Genomic DNA, 21,633 nt, shown 5'->3' on the forward strand with positions numbered 1-21,633 from the left:
CAAAGACCCTGACTATTAACGATTTTTATTTTATTTTCTTTAACTACAGATGTCATTGCTAATGATATTTTTATTTATGTTTCAACTGTTTTTTTTGTCATTCAATTGGTCATTTATCATTTTATTGGTATCATATCATTTTATTGATGTTATTCTTAATTGTTTTATTCTCTGTTACTGCGTGTAATTAAGCAAAAAGCATCTCGTTAAAACAATAAATCTTTTATGTAAACTTCAATCATTTACTTTGCATTTTTCATCATTAATTGTATATAGTGAATCGTAGTATTTTAATTTTATTGATGTCATTCTTAATTTTTTTCTTAGCTGTTTACTACGTGTTTAGAATTGAGCAAAACACATCTCATTAAAACAATAAATCATCTATTTAAACTTCAATCCATTTATTTTGCGTTTTTCATCATTAATTATATTTAATGAATCGTAACATTTTAATCGGTTTACTAGGCACATCGTCATAAATAAAAGGGATTGCGGCATTATATTCCAATGAAAACTTTAAATTTCATAAAAATGAAAGGAATATTATTCTTGCTCTTCATATTATGCGTTAAAGAACGGGTGAGTACTTATCAAATAATTTTAACTCTTATAACTACATATTTTGTGCCATTTGAAAATAAATGCTCAGATTTTGAAACGTGTTTTCGAGATGCTGGTTTAACATACGTTGATTGACGAAATGAAAATAAATACATATATGTAGGGACGCATTTATCATCATGCAAAATAGTTTAGATATCGACATATCTAAAAGTAATAAAATTAAAAATAAAAAAATGCCATTTGACGATTTCCACACACCCATGAAAAATGGGTCTTTTTGCCAGAACGAAACAGAAATGAATACCTCAGTATGATGTGTTATTACCTTGCACACTAATGCACATTTTATGAGCTGTTATTCATGCTGCCCACTAAAATAACGAAGAGTGTTTGGAGGATATTGATCCACTGCTCTTTCAAGGTTGTTTTCAGATCTTGTAAGGTTTGGAAACGGTATGTTCTTTGTGAAACACGTCTTCCAAGGGCATACTCTAGAGTATTTAGCATTCCACCGCTCTTTTTTAATCGTTAGACGACATTTTTCGACAATCCCGATACTGTAGCCACAATGAAGACACTTTAACCTGTTTACAGACGTTCAACTGCTCCTCCACGATCGTAGAATCTGAAAGGATGTCTTGCTGATTTTTTGCATTATTGCAATACTACCTTCACAGAAATAAGTTCAACAACCAACGGCGCTATATTAGTTAATCATCTAACAGCATGAGTTTTCAAATGAATGAAGAGGTCGTATACAATGTCCTTTATATAGTGCTGTTTTTAGGAGAACTCCTCCAGACATCAGTCTCGCGTCGTGGCTGGTGCCATGGTTAGGAGGAAAGGTCACTTTAATAGGGGTGTAGGGTGAATAGTTTTACCTTGATCTTTGCATAGTTCAGCATAAGTAAACCAATGGACACCTTTATTTCGCCATTGCACCGAAACTAGAAATGTGTTCTGGCTTGTTACCATAGAAGTAGACAGTCCCAGACTTTTAGTCTGGAGGAGTTCTTCTCAAAGCTGCACGATACGGATAACGGGTCCTGCTCGATCACACCCTCTACGCTTGATTTTACGGTTATTGGTGGGGTGTTGTGAACGATACTTTGCAAAATCAGTTGTTCCTTAACAGTTGTTAAGCAGGGTAGAAAACATAACAGCTAAGCGTAACAAGAAGAAATTAAGCGCATAAAAAATATAAATTACTCTAAGTGAAAATTTGAGAAGTCGAACAGATCCATGGTTAGCAACTAGCAAGAAAATGCGTTAACTTCTTATGTATGAAGTACAAAGAGCCAAGAAAAGGTGTAATCCTTAATAAATTTTTTATTCGAAAGATCGACTGGTCACGTATTATAAATCAATCTCAATCAAATACAAGTAGATTTCAAGTTAACTATTTAATTCATGCTAATTATTCAAAATAAGATGCAAAAACTTGCTTTCTTTGCATAAATACACTTTTCGTTTGATCGATTTGAACTTTGAGCAAATAGCCTTTATCCGGAAAGTATAGTAATTAAAAATTTAGTTAGGACCTGTTAATGTTATTTTCACATTCTAAGTGTTTCGCTTTATCTCAGGAATTCTAAATATGATGGCTCGAGAAAATAATGGATAAAAAAAATTTTTTACACTCAAGTATAATTTTTTTATCTTAATTTAAATTTAAGTAAAATAAATTTTCATACAATCATTAGTCATTTATTATTCTTTTGAAAAATTTTAGAATCTTAAGGTATGCAAATTTTTACTTCATTTTAAACTGTGCAATTTAATATGAGAAATTCAAAACAAAATCTGTTTAATAGTTTTTGAGAAATAAAAATTTGAAAATATGGCTTTTTTTTTTAAATTCTATTAAAGAAACTATTCGACCGATATGCTCAAATTTTAAATTTTATCATTCATTGATATAAATTCCAAAATAGTGTAAAATGTGCAGAAATTAAATTTCAATGTTTGTTGTGTGAACTATTCTCGATAAACGAATATAGTTGAATGCATTATAAACCAACAATATTCGGTTCACTTGAAATATTCTCGAGAAGAGGGTAAAATATACGCTAATTATAAAATTAAAAATTTTCTTTTTATTTTTGAACAATAATTTATGCAGAAGAGAGGACTTCAAACTTTTAATCACTCTTCTAATTTAACTAATGATATTATATTTTCCGATTGGCTGATACACATTTCCCCCTCATATTTCGATTATACCATTGAATAAAATCAGTCAAAACAAAGGTAAGTTTATTCAGAGATAGTTATTTTTTAAGTCAGATATCATAACTTATTAATATTTAGAGTTTATTGATTAACGAATTTCAGGTTAGCCGTTTGAAACATTAAAATTGTGAAAATGCAATCTTTAGAACAAAATTTGGATTATTAGGGATATTTTTTGTCACCGTACAAACATTTAATAAGCATAAAAATAACCACTAAAGGATAAAATTATTTTATTATCACATCTTAAAAATCTGACATTACTATTAAGGTGCTTAAGAAATATTTCCTACAAGCATTGTTTCTAAGTTATATTTGCTTAAGAATTAATCATTTTAATATTTGGACAAATGCAAATTATATATAATCCTTACGTTAAAAAACTGAAATGCAATTACAAATAATTCTTCCCTCTAAAATCAGATTTAACAATAACTATTCCTTAAAAAACATAATTAACATAATTAATAAAACATAATTAAAAAAACTCACATTCGTATTTATACATGGTTATACACGAATTCGTACTCAAAACGTGCTATTTTATTGTTTTTTTCCCATATTTATTTATACATGTTTCTATAAATAGATGATGACGGTCAATGCGAAATGTCCAAAAAACAATCAATGTGGAAAAGGTCAAGCTTGTGTTCAAGCAGAGGCGTTCTCAGGAATGAATTGCAAACCATATACAGAAGAAGGTAATGTTATACACGACTGGACTGAAAACATCAAAATTATTTAATTGCCTGAAATTTGGAGGTATTTTGAATAAACGCCTTCCTACTCATCTCAGTTTTCTTCTGCAATTAAAGAGGTTCACGTTTTTAATCTCTCCTCAGAAATGATGAGTTAGATTTCGATAGCTAAAATTTTAATTTGAGACATCAAATGTGATAAATTTTCTGTTTGCCATACGCAAGAGAAAAGTCGCCAAAAGATGTAGATGCTGATTTTTTTTTTCGTTGATTTTTGTAACCATTTTTTTATTTCATTTATTTATAAGCACAAAACAAAGTGGACCTCCACTAAAAATTAAATAAAATAAAAAAAAAGTTTAATTTTTTAAAGAAAATTTAAGTATGCTGAAGAACCCATCAGTTTTGAAAGTCGCTAGGTTATTTACCATGTACCTTGCCAGAAATACCTTGGTTGCATCGAACGAACCAGACGCGCTTTCAAATTTAGACTTAACACGATAAATATGTCCGTTATCGAAAATACGATAAATCATCTATTGCTGCACAGTGTTAGAATCTTGGTTATAAATTCGTTTTTACAGTGGTAAAATTGTTTCCAACCCAGTCACATCAGCTCATATTGATGCCTTGAAATATTGTTTCATTAAATATAAATATGCTGATTCTTTTTTTAGCGTACGTCTCCAATTGGGTATAATATAAAAAAAAACACAACTACTTCCACTTGGTAGGAATAACATTTACCATGACGCAATGCTAAATTCTATGCCACTATCCACATAAATGCCACTATCCACTTAAATCAATTATTAATCAAAATCGAATATCAATTACTTTTCTTTATAATGCAATAAAATCTGGCGAGCAGCTATTTAAACGATCAAACACTTCGTTTGTTTATTTGTGGCTTGAAGTTAGGCTCGCAGAAAATGCCGTTCATGGGTTAAATTTAGTAGAAATAACACAACCTGTGACGTAGGCTAAAGTATACCCAATTGCCCATAACACGAGCAAATGCATTTTGTCTTGATTCGCCTGAATGATAGTGATTTTTCTTGTGCTGACTTCATCTTGATTTTTTTAGTTAGTTTTTTTTTCTTTTTTGTTTTACTTTTAGCAACTGCAGTTTTCTAGTTTGTTTTTTTTCCCTCACCATTATTTTCAATTTTTCGTTGCCAACTTTACGTTTCATATTTCAAATAATTTTTGTCTCTAGCCGTCTCTTGTAATTGGGCACATATTTCTGAACGTTTGAAACTTGTCAAATTTTATTTTCATCTTCATAATTTTGAAGCCAATGATTTTTTTTTAATAAAGCAAAGAATTAATACGTTAAAAATTAAACTTTGGTACCACTAGAAGAAATTTTCTCAAAAAGCATAGAAAGTTGATATGGAAAGTTGAAAATGGATTCAACAACAAGGTCAAATTTCACATGATTTATTGTCTAACTTATTTATATTCAAAGTTCATACAGATGGAATATTGAGAGCTTATCTTCTAAACGTCTTGTCGCATATTACCCATCAAATTTAAAACAGGGGAACATGATAGTTAGTCCATCAAAGAATTTTCACGTAAGTGGTATTCTACAAAATGTTGTTAAAATTATGATTTTCAAGAGTCTTAGAACTCAGTCCTTTGATTAAATGGTTAATGTAATACCATTTAATTTACAGCTTAAAACCTCTGTACTAAATGTTAAACTACGCTCATTTTTCCGTTTAGTGGATTATATTTTTAATAATTATAAGCCTTAGAATCCATTTTGAATACTGATTTGTGCACAATAACTAATTTTAACGCACTTTTCTTAATTTTTCATAATGTTGGCAGATATGTTAATGCTCCCACTAAATTCTGAACATAATATGTATTTAATCATACATTTCCAATTTTATGTAGCTCATACTTAATTATGCGATTCTAAATTATTTGACTAAACTTCAAGTATACGTTTTATGGCTACATTTGTATAAAATAAATTATCGAAACTAGGCACATAAATATACTTTTACAAAAGGTATCCTTTAACATTCTACGTTACTTATTCTGTCCATTATGTCTGCCCATTTGTGTAAAAAATAAAGATCAGTTCTAATAGTTATAATTTCATAATTAATTCATGAACTCATTACAGGAAGGATGTGTTCAGTTGGAGATGCTAAAGATAATGATGGCATAGTTTACCACTCTTATCCTCCATGTAATCCTCATCAAAATCTTAAATGTACCCATAGAAATGGCAGGGTAAGTGGATATTCCATGGAATATATTTTATGATTATTACCTTAACATTCTGTGTCTTTCACCATATCTCGAGAAAAATTTAAGTAAGTAGAAAATTTTTTGCACACAATTATAACATTTGCTAAGTTAAAAATTATTCCATGCAAAAATTAATTTTAGTGTGTGTTTTTTATTACTTTATTTAATTATTGTCAGTCATCTTAAAGAATGCGATTTTAAATGGCAAAATACAAAATTTGAGCGAAATCGATCAAATCGTTTCTGCAAAATCGAATTTTAAAGAAGAAATATTATTAAAATTCGATTTCACAGAAAATATTTGACCAATTGCGATCAAATTTTGTACTGTGCCTTGGGAAATTATATCCTTTAAAATGGTGTAAAAAAATGTATACCTTACAGCTCAAAATATTTTCGACTATTATTAAATAAAATATTTAATATTTAGTAATTATTTTTTCAGAAATTATCTTTGGATAACCGAATTTTTAAATTATGCAAACGAAGTTTTTATTCCGCTCAAAAAGTTCTCAAGTTATAGTGAAATGCAGAAAAGGTAAAATTATATTTGGGGTGCTCTCCCAAGCAAACTATTGGGGCCATATTTCCAAAATTGTGGTTACCCCCTATGTTTTGAAAGTTTTAAATCCGAATACGTCGGAAAAACGATATGTTTATTCAGAGTAAGTACATTTTTGTGTCTGATTTTTGTAACCAAAAATATTGTCCTCACTTATTAATTAGCATATATGAGATTTAATCCATAAATCATTAAGTACTGGAACGTGAAGATCCGAAAATTAGATCAAAAGTTATTTAGGGTGAAACGTTTATTTCTTGCACACCCCACATATGATGATTATTTTTTATACTGCTCACTAGTATGTAAGCACCGAAATATATATCTTTTGTGGTTTATTGTCAGCACGAGTAGATTTTGAGGATCAGAGCCGAAAGAAAAAGTCTTATTTCAAAGATTTTTAAATGACCTTTGTCTTTCAATGCCCACTGAAAGTATTTATGTCTTAATAGTTTTTATAGATGTAGAAGAACTCAAAAATTATTCAGTATTGTGGTTTAATCATTTCACTCCATAACTGTGGGTAAATCGATGCATTTTCATCAAAATCTATAAATTTGACACCCCAAAAATCTCCGATAGAAATTGTCGCCAAATTACAAAAAAAATTTAAAGTTTTATCTTTCATTAAGAACATTTTCTGAAATTTTCAACGAAATTAAAAATGACAACAGCTTCAACCTGCCTGAAGGACAATTACTCAGCTATTAGTATGTAAAACTCAATATTTATTCTTGGTTCTTACAATATTTAGTATTTTACAATGCAAAGATTTTTGATATTTTGTTTCTCTTTACTTATTAGTTCTTTTTGCTTTTAGACAGCCTGTTACCCTACGAAGAAAGGATAATGATTATCTCTTCACTACCAGAACATCATTAATAAAAATGCATAAAAAAATCACTGTTTTTTTTTTGTTTTTTGTTTCATTTATAAAATGTATATTCATTCTAAAAGCTTGTTTTAAAAAAATATTTTCTCGAGTTCGATAATTGCCAAGTCGAAAGTAGGCAAATAGTAAACAAAGTTAAATGCATCAAACGTACAATTTTATTCTGCCTCAGGCCCACGAACCTGATATTACTCTGTGGTTGATAAAAAATATTTAATCCTTGGTTTCTCTTCAAGCTCGATCAAATATTGATCGAGCTTGATATTGATCAAATATTGATATTGCTCGATAAAATTGATGGGGTAGTAGTTTGGAAGCTAAATAAATTTCATGATTTAACTTCCACTTTTTTTCATTCATAAAATGCAAAATAATTTTTTCAATCTACTTTCTTTTAATTTTCTTTAAATTTATCATAAAATAATGCATTGTTTGCATATCAATTCTATACGTTAAATAGGCATAATCTCAAAAATTGTACTTTTTATGCTTGAAATATTTATAAATACCGTAAACTCTACATTATTAAGCCTATTGACGCGATTTTGGTTCCATTTAGTTTGAAATATGCTTGAAATATTGATGAATCTTGCAAACTTTACATTATCTGTAGCTAATCTACGCAATTTTAATCTAGTTCTGCGGATCTCTAGTTCTATGTTGGATTGTGCTCTCTAGTTTTATTCTCTAGTTCAATGTTGGAATGTTCTTGAAATATTAATAAATCCTGCAAACTCTACATTATTAAGCCTATCGACACGATTTTGGTCTAATTCAATTTAGCGTATTAAAATACATTGGGTTCAATACTTCTCTTGTCTATATAGCAACGTCAGAGGCGTAGGCTTAAGTACAAAACTGTGCTTTTGAACTAAAAACATTTTTAACAACTTTTGCACTATTAGTTCTATCGATTATGTTTTGGACGCATTCGATTCAACGTAAATGGGTAGAAACAATACCTAACTTGTTTAAAAGGGGACCAAGTTTACCTTTCTTTGGTATGCCTTTCAAAATGGGTGAGTTACAAGGTTAGATACATACTTTTACTATTTATAGCAATTCGTGCAAAATGCGCTGCACTTCACAGATTCCTTACTATCTATGTTGAGAAATCACGATACAGGTTTTAAAAAAATTTCTTTTGACAAAAATCATTATCTGCATCCTAAGATTTGTTTGCTAACAAGTTCGGAAAGTTGTAAAATAATTAAAAATATCGTAAAATCATGCCATGTTTAATTGGGAATGAACTGAATAATTAAATTGCATCAATTTTGTTTACCTGCATTTTAAATTCATTAAGCATTTAACATCACATGGAATTATCAACTGTGTTTAAAATTAAGCACAGGGAAGACAATTCTTTGTTGTTTAACAAATAAGCTTAATTTTAAGTGCAAAATTTCGGAGCATTTAGAATCATAAAATTTTTAAAAATTTGCAACCTTTTTCGTAACCTTAATATAATGCTAACTATAGCCATATTATTGTATTTCTTAAACTTTATTACATGATCATAAGGTTTACCCTGACAGAATACATATATTAACTTAAATCCTAATTAAGATTGCACATGCACAGTAGATATACAGATTGTAGTAGACACATAGCTTAGTTATATGTGTTAGAGCATTTCAATGCTTTGACTAAAAACCCAATAATTAAAAAGTATATACATAAGTCAAAGTATTAAAAAAAATTATATTTCTAGTTACAGTACTAAACCAATGAAATGAGGTAGTTTGACACAGGGTGATACCATCTCAACAATATAGGTACACTAATATTAGTACCATTGATAGCTTTCTTCAGAAATTATGTCAAAGCAGGTCGTATGCATGCGATCAAGGATAGATTCAAGGAATTAATAATACATTTGACAAACAGTCTGAAAAGGAAGAATTTAATTCAAATGTAATTTAAATGACACTTAAGTTATTCTAATGAAATTTCAAAAATGACTCTAGCATGATATGATTCATAAAAATTCACTCAAAGAAACGTAATTATTAATCAAAAATGATTGACATTTCCTTAAGTTCGAGTTAAAATAATGCATTCAAATGATACAAGTAGTTTATCCAAAATGATAGAAATTCACTCAAATTAATGTAAAGCACTCGAATGATGATGAACGAAAGATTAAAACGATATCAATTCCCTCAAATTCGAGTTAAAACTATCCATTCAAGTAATACTTACAATCAAAAATTATTGAAATTCACTCAAGATCGAGTTAAATCGATTCATTCAAGCGATAATGATGGTCAATCAAAATTGACTGACATTCACTCAAATTCAAGTTAAAATTATGCACTCAAACTTGAGTTTTAGCAGTTGACTCGAGTGAATTTAACTCAAGATGAGAAGACTCATTTTTTCCAGACGAATGAATAAAATTTAACTCGTCCATTACAAGTGAGTAAAACTCTAAATAATTAAATTTATACTGCTGACACTCATTTCTAAGTTCTTTTTATCAAACGAAATACTAATTATTGTTTCAAACATTTAACTCGACTTTAAGAAGGACAATTTTCAATAACTTCATGAAAAATAATATTATTTTAAGATTATTCTGTCTTGTAATGGATTCCAACTAGTGGGGCATGAGTCTCACATGGTTCTGATAGTGTCAATTTGCTACATGCAGTAGAAAATATATGCATTATTATTATTAATAACAATAATATTGGAGAAAAAAAATTTGAAAATTCACATCGGTTTTACATACATTTTATTCACGAACTATTATGATTTTTTCAGTCTCCAGGAAAATTAACGCATCTACTTGTGTGCTATTTTCTCCCTTTCACTTAATCAAGTGGGAGAAAATTTTTTCATCTATTAGTAAAGGAAAGACTAATATAAAAATTATGTAAAAAAGACTTATACATCTGTAATATTTTGGCTGGAAATTACTTTTCGAAAATTATAATAGTGAAAATTATATGTTTTATTATTTAAATGAAATTTATCAACAACCACAATGGAAGCGGATTTGCAACTCCCTAGGCAGCAAAAGTCATGGTAGACATCCATTTTTTAGTAGTGACGAACATCCGTTGTTAGACATTTGTTGTATTTTAAAGAACATTTTTTAAATTTTCTGTCTAAACATTTTATTGGCCTTCATGTATAATTCCTTTCCCGATATGTAGTCCTTAAAGGATTCGTGTGAATTTTAAATACCGAGATACTTGCTATCAAAACAAAATTGCTTTTGTTTATAATTTATTTTATATAAAATGAAAAGCTTTAAACTCCACACTGCTTCTTTGAGTCTTGATTCATTTCTTGTTTTTCTTTTTCCATAATTTCTACGGTGAGAAATTCTGACAAGATCATAATTATTCCCACATCCCGAAATCCTGAGTATGAGTTTGCTTACGTTGCGGCTTACAAATAGATGGCGCTGATTTCGATTGTGGTCCTCGGACACTTATTGATTTGAAACCCTTGCTATATTAGTACTGAGAAAATCGTAAAACTTACCACGAAAGGCTTATCTTACAAAAATTATATTCAAGGATTTCATTGCCGACCGGCCTGTGTAGGGGGCAGGGAACTGTCCTTGCATCAGAAAGGTCCTGGATTCGAATCCCGGGCAAGGCATGGATGTTCCTTTCTCTCTCTCTGTGTGTTCTATGTCCTTTCTCCTTTTTGTGTTAATGTGATCCGCCCTATAAACGGGTTGTGGTTGTTTGTGAATGGCTTGGCAGAAGTCGAATTCATGGCCATTGATGGCTCCACTGAAAAACAGGAACAATCGCACCCCCACTGCCTAAACAGGCATAAGACAAAAAAAAAGACCAATAAAAAGGGTTTTATTTCTGAACAAAATAGAGTTTAGCGCTGAAATAAATATCGTCTGATAAATTTTCTGCACAATAAAAAGTACCGGTGCTTTTTTATCTTAAAATCCATTTTTACCGGAACATGTTACGGAACAAAAGATATGATATACTGTATTTTTTACTGTAATAATTACCGTAAAACTACTGAATCATTGCAATTAAATAAATACAACTGTAAAAATTGCGGTATAAAATTTTACAATAAAAATGGATTTTACGAATGATGCAACTCAAGTATCAATAGTTTGTACCGTAATTTGATCCGGAATTTTTTAGTATTGTATTCTATTTTATACATAATTGTTTTCTTTTTAAATAAAAATAAAAGAATTGTTTAAATCCAATCAATTTCAAAATGGAAAAATGCTAAAAAAATAACTAAAACCGAAATTGTCATAATTGAGCAATATAAATAAAAATGTGAGAATTTAAATACAAGTAAAACGAAATCTTAAGTTTGCATGTTTAGTTCGACAGAAGCCGACCAACAATAAAAAGGATCCAACATGTTGGCGAAGCGTTGCGTCTCCCGATGAAGTGCCATTTTTTGCTAACATGCATATCTTTAGATTTTGTCTTGTTGTATTTAAATTCTCACATTTCTGTTTAGAATTGTTAGAATGTAATATCAATTTTTGCATTTGTTACTTTAAATTGATGTTCAAAGGAAAAGTTTTTTGGAAAATATACTGATTCATCTATATATTCAAGAAATAGATTATTTTTAAAAAAGGTTTTTTAAGTTTGCTAGAGACTAAAACCATATTCTTAACACTTTGATTACGTTACTATTAGTAACCTCACTAAAAATCATTATAAGGAAGAAAAAAGACTTTTTCTACAAATTTTTATTTATCGACTCAGAGTAAACTTTTTTCAACATCCGAATCCATTTAATTTGTATAAATATGATTTCCGAAATGGTCCACACCTCTCGAAGTCCATTCTTTTTCAATCCTCTATGAGATTTGTCTCACTTTTTATCACACACATACTGTAAAAAAAGGATAGATTAAATATTATTTCTTAAAAGAAATTAAATATTTTTCGTAAAAACATAGAGTTTTCAAACTAATTAAAATCATGAACATCTTAACATTTTAATGCAAAGTTTTTCACGGCACAAAGTATGAGGAGCAGACAAAGGAAAACTAAATATCCACCACGAAGTACACTATAAAAGGGTCCGGATAAAATTACGAGAAAAATTATCGGAACTCTGAATGATTGCTTTTTATTGTAAAATCTATTTCTTTTCAAGGAGCAAAAATCTAATATATCGAGTAATTTTAACAGTAATAATAACCGTAAAATCACTGAATCACTCTAATTAAATATATATTAATGTAAAAATTACGGTATAATACTTCAAGGTAAAAATAAATTTTACGGGAAAAAAAAAGAATTTTACGGATGATGCAAAGAGCTGGTACTTTATACCGTAATTTGATTCAGAAATTAAAGTAATTCAGTGAGACAATGTGTGCGACAGTGTGTATTTTTATTCAAATATAATTACCCCAAAGAATAATACATTTATCCCAATGTGAAACGAATATTCCAGAATTATTATTCTAACGGAATGGACGTCTGCGAAATCTTTTCACATACACACACATCAGGTCACTAAAATATATATGGAGATATATTTTATAACAGTCGTTGAGCAGCCGACCCAATTTTCGGGTTTATGATTACTAAGGTTCAATTTCGTAACCTCGTAATTTTGGACTCAATCCAGAAGACACGGAACAACTGGATCAATTATTGGGAAAATTTTGCCTTCGTGGAGGACTTTTTGATGGAACAAACCCACATTTGCGTTGCATGGAGAGGAAGACCATGAGAACCTCCCATGGTTAGCCTGATGGCAAGGACAGTTTAACCTATGATTCGTCAACCACTGATGGTATCTCACGTCAGCACAGTGGTCGGTGCAAGTCGGATGCAGAATTTGTATCTGACCAGCCATCGCCGGGATTCGAACCTGATTCACCTCATTGGAAGGTGAACGTTCTGTCCCCTGAGCCATCGTGGCTCCTCACTAAAAATATAGAAGTCATAGAGAAAAATATATGGATTGAAAGAAGCGTATTGAAATATTTCCCACTGAAAACCACATTAGCAATATGAAAACGGGCATTATCACGCAAAATAATGATTGAGTCCAAAAACAATCCAGAGAATTCGTTGACTTGATTGCGCGTGGTGCGCATCTTTTGCGAAATATCTTAAATTTTTCTTGCATTCTTTTATTGAAGACGCAATGTCCGCCATATACAGCCGACATGCGATAATGAATTTCACGTGTGTCAATACTTGTCGTCACCAAAAAATAAACCACACTTATCTACTTTTTATTTGCCTCATTTTCAATGCTGTATGAAAACACTTTGACTTATAGTCATTTTCAGAGCCACACAGAAAAAATTGAGTAGATTTGTGTATTTTTATTATCCACTTAGAAAATTCAGCACCGATTTATTAAAAACAGTTTCGATACAACTATTGTATAGCCAACTTAGGCCAGCAATTTGTTTAAGGGCTAGATTTTTTTCCCCATTTGATTGCCCCTTATGTTTTTTGGTATGTAAATGAAAGTAATAAGTATTTTACGAATTAAAATAATTCAGTAAACTTATTTGCAATTTGCATACTTGTTTTTTTTTTGGTAATTAACATTTGTATTAAAAAAATTTAAATTATTTTCTAAATATTTTTAACACGTTAATAAATATTTTTATAATATTAATAATATGCATATGTGGTTGCATGTAAGAATAAAATTACGAAGCTTTGTCTGTTTGAACCTCGAGTAATTTCAAGACATATTTCATAAAATAGTAGATCCAGTATTTAAATAAGTCAAGCTAATAAAAGAAGCATAAAATAAAAACTTAAAAAAAAATTTATTATTATGATTATCGTTATTTATTTTTCTGAAAAAACACAAAAATTCAATATTTCTTTGTTATCTTGTATTTTTAATAAATTTAAACTAATGTTATGGTTTAGTCTTTATACTTTTACATGGTTTTATATTCAATAAAGTTTTAATTAAATGGTCAAAAAATAAAAGCTTACTTGAATGGAATTTATATGCATCTCTTCTGATTTGTATATTTTGTATTAATGTATTTCATTGTATTTGTATATAGCACTTACCCGTCCACTTCTTCTCCTGCATTCTAAATCTTTTTTCGGATCGCATGGAGGATACTGAAGCCAAACGTCATAAAAATCGATATCACGTTGATGACTAGTACATAGCATACCTGTAAATAGTATCACTATTGCTTCATATTGCAAGAAATATTATAAATATCATTATCCAAAAAAGATTCAAAGTGGATATTTCGATTACAGTAAAGGCTCTCAGTAAAGGCCAATCATAAAATATTAAGTAGTCAGCTAATTTTGAGAAAATTTAAAATGTAGTTATGAAATAACTTAATCAGACAAGTAACTACAAACAAATCTGAGGCATGAGATCTTGTTGTTTCTGTTGTTTCTAATGACACTTGCGTGAACCCAGTGACCAGTTATTGACTTTTTGCGAATGAAGTCAGGAAGATCCGCCTTTCATTTAACAAGAAAGCTTCGCAAAGGTGAAAGCCCATCTTAGCTGAGAACCCCATGTATAAATGGCAATTCCACTCATCCGTAAAACCATTTCCTCGAAGATCTGAAGGGGAAGTAAAAATTCTCCAGATCCCTGATGTTACTATTCAGACACCGAAAGCTAGATTTTCGATTCCACAGATTTTAAGAGCATGTATATCGCATATACTCGGTTGGTCTTAGTGGTGTCACAGATCGCACCTCGGCCATTCCAACCAGAGTCCGATTTTCTAACCAGTGAGCTAACACGACAATGACATGTGCCTTGTCTTACAGAAATCAAAATATGTCAAGAAAGTTTAAAGACAGAACTATAAGAAAATCTATGGAACTATAAAGGTAAACTGCGTGTAGAGGAAAAAATTCAATCATGATAAAGAAAATTTAATTGGTAGGAAAGATATCATGAGATTCATTGAAGCAAAAAGGATACAGTGGCTAGGATATATAGGAAAATTGAAGGAAACAGAGATGCTACAAAGGAGAACTTTAGAAAAGTAAATAGGTAGACCAATACTGAGATGAAAAGACCAAGTTGGGGAATAACTTAAAATTATGAAATTCAAGAGTCGGAGCAAAAGAGCCGGATCAAAACAGCAGATGAGAGAGTGTACTGGTAGAGAATACCAACGTCTACAAAGAAACTGTAAAGCTAGAAAGAAGAAGATGAAAGTTCTGCCCTTTGGTCACTAACTAAGCTGGTTATTTCCGTTAAGACACTCGAAAGTAATATCATAAGTGTAATTTGTAATCTCCATTATATTTAAATATGATCAATGACTTACTACTTCACTTTAGTTTTCGCAGCGTCTGATCACATATGACTACTTCAAATACTCTTAAATAATCCATTAGCACAAAAAAGTGGACAACTCTAAATAACATTTGATCTAATGATCAGATCTTCACGTTCTGGGACTCAGACTTAATGGTTCGAAGAAGTGACTTCAAGTAATTAGCTAGTGCAGACCATATTTTAAGTTACGAAATCAGGCACAAAAACATATTTTTTTTAAATAAACATACCTTTTTTCCAACGGATTTGGATTTCTAACCCCCAAAATAACAAGGGAAGCCGCAGACTGGGAAACATGGTCCCCACAGTTTGGTAAGGAGAGCAACTCAAAGTTTGAACCCCTTAATATTAATTTTACTTTTGGTGTATTTTGCTATATCTCAAAAACTTTGCAAGCGCATTGGGAAATTTTTGCACTCAATTATGTAATTCGTTTATTCAATGATAAAGTCCCATGTATAAAATTTGATTTCTCAAAAACTATTCGACCGATTTCGCCCAAATTTTGTATTTTACAGCGTAACATTATATTCTTTAAAGAGATGTTAAAAATTGTAAGCTTACAATTCAAAATTTTATCGACTTTTCTTAAATAAAATAATAAAAAATAAGAAATATTTACTAATGGTTATTTTTTATGGAATTATCTTTGGATAAGCAAATTTTATAATTGTGTACAAAAATTTTTTTAATTCGGTTGCAGATGCAATGTGGAAAACTTAGTTACAATAGTGATAAACTTAGAAACAAAACTTAGAAAATGAACGAAAATTTAGATCCTTTTGAGTGTTAATTTTATTTTTCGCATATTTCTCCATATAAATAAATAGCATTCCAGCAACCGCTTATGGGGATTAAGATTCAACAACTTCACGATCAAAGGCATGATCTTCACAATGTGGCTCGCAAGATCGAAATAATTCTGAAACTCTTTATAATTATTTATTATTATTAATCATTTAACTTAATAATTGACAAATAATTTCATTTGTAAGTTGAAAAAATTTTTACATTATTTTTAAATGCTTTGTTATGAATTATTAAATAGAACGAAATCATTTGAATACTGTTTGAGAAACGAAAATTTAAACATGCACCTTTTTTGAAATCTTACAAGTCATATACCATAAACGATTTTATTAATAATTTTCCTGACTGAACTATGGTGATCATTTTTCCTAGATTGTACCTCTTTATTTATATTTGAGGGTAAAAAAATCTGAATTCGACAAAAAAAGGTAATTTTGAATCGGAAAAAGAACTAAACTCAGTTGCTCGACAGCCCATACTGGGCCAAGGCCTACTGTGCCCATCTCAGTTTTCTTGACCATGGGCTCTGGGGGGCAGGAGCAGATGTTCCGGTTAAGTGGTCAGCCGAACGCGAAACCCCCAGTGATTAGTTCCCAAGCAAGCTTGGTACTCATTTATCGACCCCCTGAAAGGATGAAAGACGGAGTCAACCTCGCCCGGCCCGAGGATCGAACCCAGGACCTGTGGCAAGGGAGCGCAAAGCGCTATCACTCAGACACGTCTTATCTTAGGCTGTTTTATCTTAGTTCACAAAAGTTGGATCTCAAAATCAAATACTTTTTCACATTTCACTTAAAAGAAAGTATATGTTTAAATTTATTAATTATTACTTAATATTTTAAAGTGTTCTGTTACTTTTATTATATTTTTTTTGTGCACTGTCCATTATTTTTAAGGCATGGTTCTGACAGTTTAGTAAGAAAATTAAACTATATTTCATTTCATTAAAATTCCGTCTCTGAGCATTACTTTTTACAGATAAACTTTTCCATCAATAATTCGTATTGCTTGAACAATTCTATAAAATTTTTTCGCATTCTTTTTTTATACTTTACCTTCATTAGCAAATTTTTTGCACTCTGTATATTCTCCTTTAACACAAACTTGATTCTTTTTACAGTCGCTCGATGCTGTGCAACTCCCGCCAACACCAGAAACAGCCTAAAAAATGTAATATAGATATATTGTTTTTGAATTTGGTTTTGGTTACACCTTTAGAAATTTCTCGGAAAAAATGGTTAAATAACAATTTATTGAATGGTTATTTTAACATATTTATTCAAAACAGTCAAATAACCATCAATGAAATGGTAATCAAACTGTTAAGCTTGAGAAAAACTGTTTATTAACTGATTTCACCCAGTACGGTTAAGCAACCAGAATTTTACAGCACCCACTAGAACGAGAAGCTACTTAGTTCTTTGTAAATGCTTACATATCCTAGCCGAGAGGGCTTATCTGTCAATCTCATGACCGGCAGAACTGGAGTTCGAGTCCTAGTGTTGACACCTCACTATTTCCTCAATTCTCTTCAACACATGAAGAATTTCCAGTGTCCGGCACTCTCCAATTCCCATCACCTTACGAAAAGCCGACCTCCTATGTCTAGTTAAACAATATTTTTTTCTTACATTTTTGAAAAACGCTAGTTGTAAATGGTTTAAAAACCGTACCGTTTTGTATTCATGGTTTTATAAACATACTTTTAGGAAATGGTTTCAAAATCATAAAGGAAAAAAAATGTTCTTTACCGTAAACTTTACGGCTAATTGGATGGACAGACAGCTGCCAGTTATTTTAAAATGAAAATTTTAACAGTGTACATGATATTTGTGAGAAATATTTAATTCTTGTTTCCCGCAAGTAGTTGAAGCGATTGTAACAAAAACACAAATATTAGTAGAACCAAATTTTTGACAACTCTTCCGACTAAAACACTGTGTTCATATTTGCCTGGTAAGTGGAAAACCGATCATTTAATCAAAAGATCTAAGTGTGTGTTATGCCACAATAGGAATTCCTTCATTTTCGTGATTTTTTTTTAAATCATTCTTAATTGAATTAAATCAATTAGTTAATTGTTATTAAAATTTATAAAAAGCGAACTTAAAATATTTTATTCTGTTCTTGATGGATAATTTTTTATTTCAATACTAATGTAAGGCCCATTAATTCACTAAATCGATATCTAAAATCTACTTATAATTCTTTATTCCTTATTTCTTACCACAAATATGTTTCAGCTGCAAGGTTATACTAATTATCTCAGTCTTGTTGGCTATTCGCGATCACCAAATTATTTTTAAATCTAGTATTGGTTATGAGGGGTTGGCTTTATTTTTGGCGATGTTATCTTCGGATAAATCACCAACCTTGGCTCTCTTCCCATGCTTCTAACTGTCCATTGGGAGCAATTCATTCTTTTTCAATTTCCAATTTTTGGCAACTGGAGGTGCTCTGTTGGGCACCCCAGTCCCCTAGGTTAAATATAAAATGCTAACTAAAAATTCTCGATGTAAGATAATGTTTCACCTTGATCCCTTTAAGGGATTTCTTTCCTTTATCATTTTTATATTTTTAAATTATGGTCATTTTCAATAATTAATAAATTAATTTTCATTAAACGATTTTATTTATTTCTCTGAGACAATTATCATTTTATTAGATCCAAATAAAGATGTATCTGTAACGGCGAAAAAGTCAATAATGCTACTTGTACAAATTCACTAATTAATTTCAAACTATCACCGTCATTACAGTGTGATTAGGTATACTTACTTTGATTTAATTTATTTATATTTTTATCGGTATTCAAATGATTTGTGTTTTCCAAAAAAAAATTTTTTAAAAAATCGACCTCTGAAATTGGATTTTTTCTTTGGAAAAATGTATACCCAAGATTTGATTTTCATAAAAAGCTTTGATACGGTATCATAAAAGATACATAAAAACTTCTCTCTCTTTTGTATTCTCTCTACTTTTTTGAGAGAAATGAAGGTGATTTAAGGGAGAGAATTGAATTTCTTCTAGATAGTTGAGGGAAAGAATTGAATTTCGTATAGATAGTAGAGGGAAAAGAATTGAATTTCTTCTAGATAGTTAGGTAAGGCAATGTTTCTGATGTATTTTTTCCCTGGATCAAATGAGATTCACGGGACCATTGAAGGAATAGATTTACAGTTATAAGAGTCCTATGTACAACAAGTACAAATTTGTTCTTGTACAGGCTTACCGATCTGTTATGTGATCTTATGATTTGTTATCTAAACATTTTTTTTCTGTGCATTTCTTATGCTAATAGAATAAAACTATACACGAATCAATCGAACAAATTGTTCAAAATTTGGGAGAGCTTTTTTCTATAAAAAGCACTATTTTTGATGTGACAGAAGCGCACACTTTTTACTTCGCTAGGGACTATCCAGACAAATAAAGTTTATTTCCGATTGAGAAGTTATAACAGTTTCCTTTGTAATCATAGCATCCAAAATGACTGACCGAATAATTTTAATTTTATGAGAAAAAATTTCGAAGATAATTTTTCAAGCGCTGTTTTTATTAATATAATTAAGCGATACTTTCATTTTTGATTTTAAAAAAAGACGCCATATATAATTGACGAACCATCATCGAAAAGTTCTTCAGGCATAAAAAATCATCAAGAAAACGAAAATCAAAGCCTTAACCTAAAATTCAAGTAGAGTTCAAGAAATCGAAAGTCATCAATAATAAATAGTGTTTATTTAATATATTAAGGGTACTAATTGTAAAACACCCAGCTAAACTAAGTTCGATTTCTAGAAAAGTAGTAACATTATTTTTGCAGGAATGTGATATCTTAAATTAAACTTGCACTTTTTTTTATAATACAAGATTAATTTGTATAGGATTTTAAGTAAATTGTATTTTTTACTTGCTTTAATCGAAGTGGTATTATCTATTTAATCAAGAGACTCAATTCAAAATCCTCAGTTTTGAACTTCATTGTGATTACTACGAAAATTTAATTTCTTCCACAAAAATAGTTCCTTCTCAATATGTTGTATAATTTTTGAAAAATAAATTTAACAAACAGCTTTAGTTTTTCCTATTTTTATGTTAGGAAAAATATATTTTTAGGAATCAAGAGTCTGTTTTAAAGTTTCCCTTTCATGTCAATAAAAAAAAAAAATTTGTTGCATACAAATTATTAATTCCTTAACCTCTTTAAAGAATGAACACAGCATAAACAGATAACGCATGCGCAATTTACTTAAGAAATAATTTTTTTAATCAACATACTGCGATTATGTTTAATCCATTTGAAAAAATCTGAAATTAGAATACTCATTATAATTTTTTTATAAAGTCTGTCTGTAGAGGTTAAAGCTATTGTTCGAAGAGGTTAAATGAAAAATGAATTTTTTTATATCATTATAATTAATCTTTAAATTTTTCACTGAAATGATGATATTTATAACTTCTGAAAAATTATAGTTCTATCTGTTCTAAATTTCACTGGAAATTAATTACACGTTGTTTTTAAAAGTTATTCTCTGTTGAATCCATTAGTCAAGCGGACGCAAGTAAAATCACGTGGATAATTTTTATTACATAAGATATAACAAATTAGTAATTGGGCATAATATGAAAAAAGTACAACTACTTCCACTTACTAGGAATAACATTTAACTTTTAGTTTAATTAATAAACTGAGTTTTAAATATGCTTACTAAATTCATAAACTTCGGTAAAACAACAATATAAATTATTTCTAAAGGAACTAGATAAATACAATTCCAACCTGGTGAGTAGCGACTTATAACAAGACACTTCGTTTGATGCTTTTACTTGTTGCTAGAAATCAGGTTCGCAGAAAATGCTGTTTACTAGTTAAATTTAGTAGGAATAACACGATCTGTGACGTAGGCTATAGTATACCCAATTTGACAGCTATTGGAAATCACGTGCTTATATTGTTTTAAGTAACGTTTTTGAAACGATCTTCTACAAACATCAATTCGCGATCGCAACGCTCGAGTACGCCGTCTAGCGGGAGCCTGTAAATATCGGACATTAATTTATCACGTTTTCATTTAGTTCCATCTAAGTCATTGACTGAATCAGACGCCATTTTTTAGCAGCAAATAAGAAACAAAATTTCCCTATTATTCATTCGTATGTATATGAAAAAAATCTCCAGAATATTAGTAAATCTTTCAGGAACAGAACACGCCAAACATTTGAAGAAAAATTCCTCAATAATTTTTAATTTCTATTATCAACAAACTTGCAACTGATGACTTCCGATTTCGGATACTGTTACAGATGTGTGTATTAAGGTA

At 30.0% G+C, this 21,633-nt stretch overlaps 2 protein-coding genes and 1 long non-coding RNA gene across 4 annotated transcripts in view; 1 reads left to right on the forward strand and 2 right to left on the reverse strand.

Moving 5' to 3' along the window:
* Positions 1–431: 431 nt before the first annotated feature.
* Positions 432–21,633, forward strand: part of LOC110282813 (uncharacterized) — a 40,050-nt gene continuing 18,848 nt past the window's right edge. Inside the window, exons 1-4 of one of the 2 annotated variants that reach the window (XM_043055902.2) lie at positions 432–582; positions 3,389–3,500; positions 5,641–5,750; positions 7,151–7,961. In XM_043055902.2, the coding sequence (XP_042911836.1) occupies positions 511–582; positions 3,389–3,500; positions 5,641–5,750; positions 7,151–7,180 (324 nt within the window). In that variant the 5' untranslated portion in view covers positions 432–510 and the 3' untranslated portion in view covers positions 7,181–7,961. Of the gene's footprint in view, positions 583–3,388; positions 3,501–5,640; positions 5,751–7,150; positions 7,962–21,633 lie in introns of those variants that run through there. The other variant, XM_021146905.3, reaches the window with a different exon arrangement.
* LOC139425247 (uncharacterized) lies at positions 8,907–10,714 on the reverse strand. Its single transcript, XR_011636501.1, has 2 exons — positions 9,960–10,714; positions 8,907–9,113 (listed from the first exon to the last, which is right to left on the reverse strand). It is a non-coding gene; the product is annotated as an uncharacterized lncRNA (long non-coding RNA).
* LOC107436140 (uncharacterized) overlaps positions 11,916–21,633 on the reverse strand; it is a 12,163-nt gene continuing 2,445 nt past the window's right edge. The window contains exons 2-4 of the mRNA XM_016047723.4: positions 17,365–17,470; positions 14,248–14,357; positions 11,916–12,076 (exon numbers count right to left, since the gene is read on the reverse strand). Coding sequence (XP_015903209.1) covers positions 12,056–12,076; positions 14,248–14,357; positions 17,365–17,470 — 237 coding nt within the window. The 3' untranslated portion in view covers positions 11,916–12,055. The remainder of the gene's footprint in view (positions 12,077–14,247; positions 14,358–17,364; positions 17,471–21,633) is intronic.

This window comes from Parasteatoda tepidariorum, chromosome 1 (assembly GCF_043381705.1).
Source record: "Parasteatoda tepidariorum isolate YZ-2023 chromosome 1, CAS_Ptep_4.0, whole genome shotgun sequence".
Taxonomy (NCBI): domain Eukaryota; kingdom Metazoa; phylum Arthropoda; class Arachnida; order Araneae; family Theridiidae; genus Parasteatoda; species Parasteatoda tepidariorum.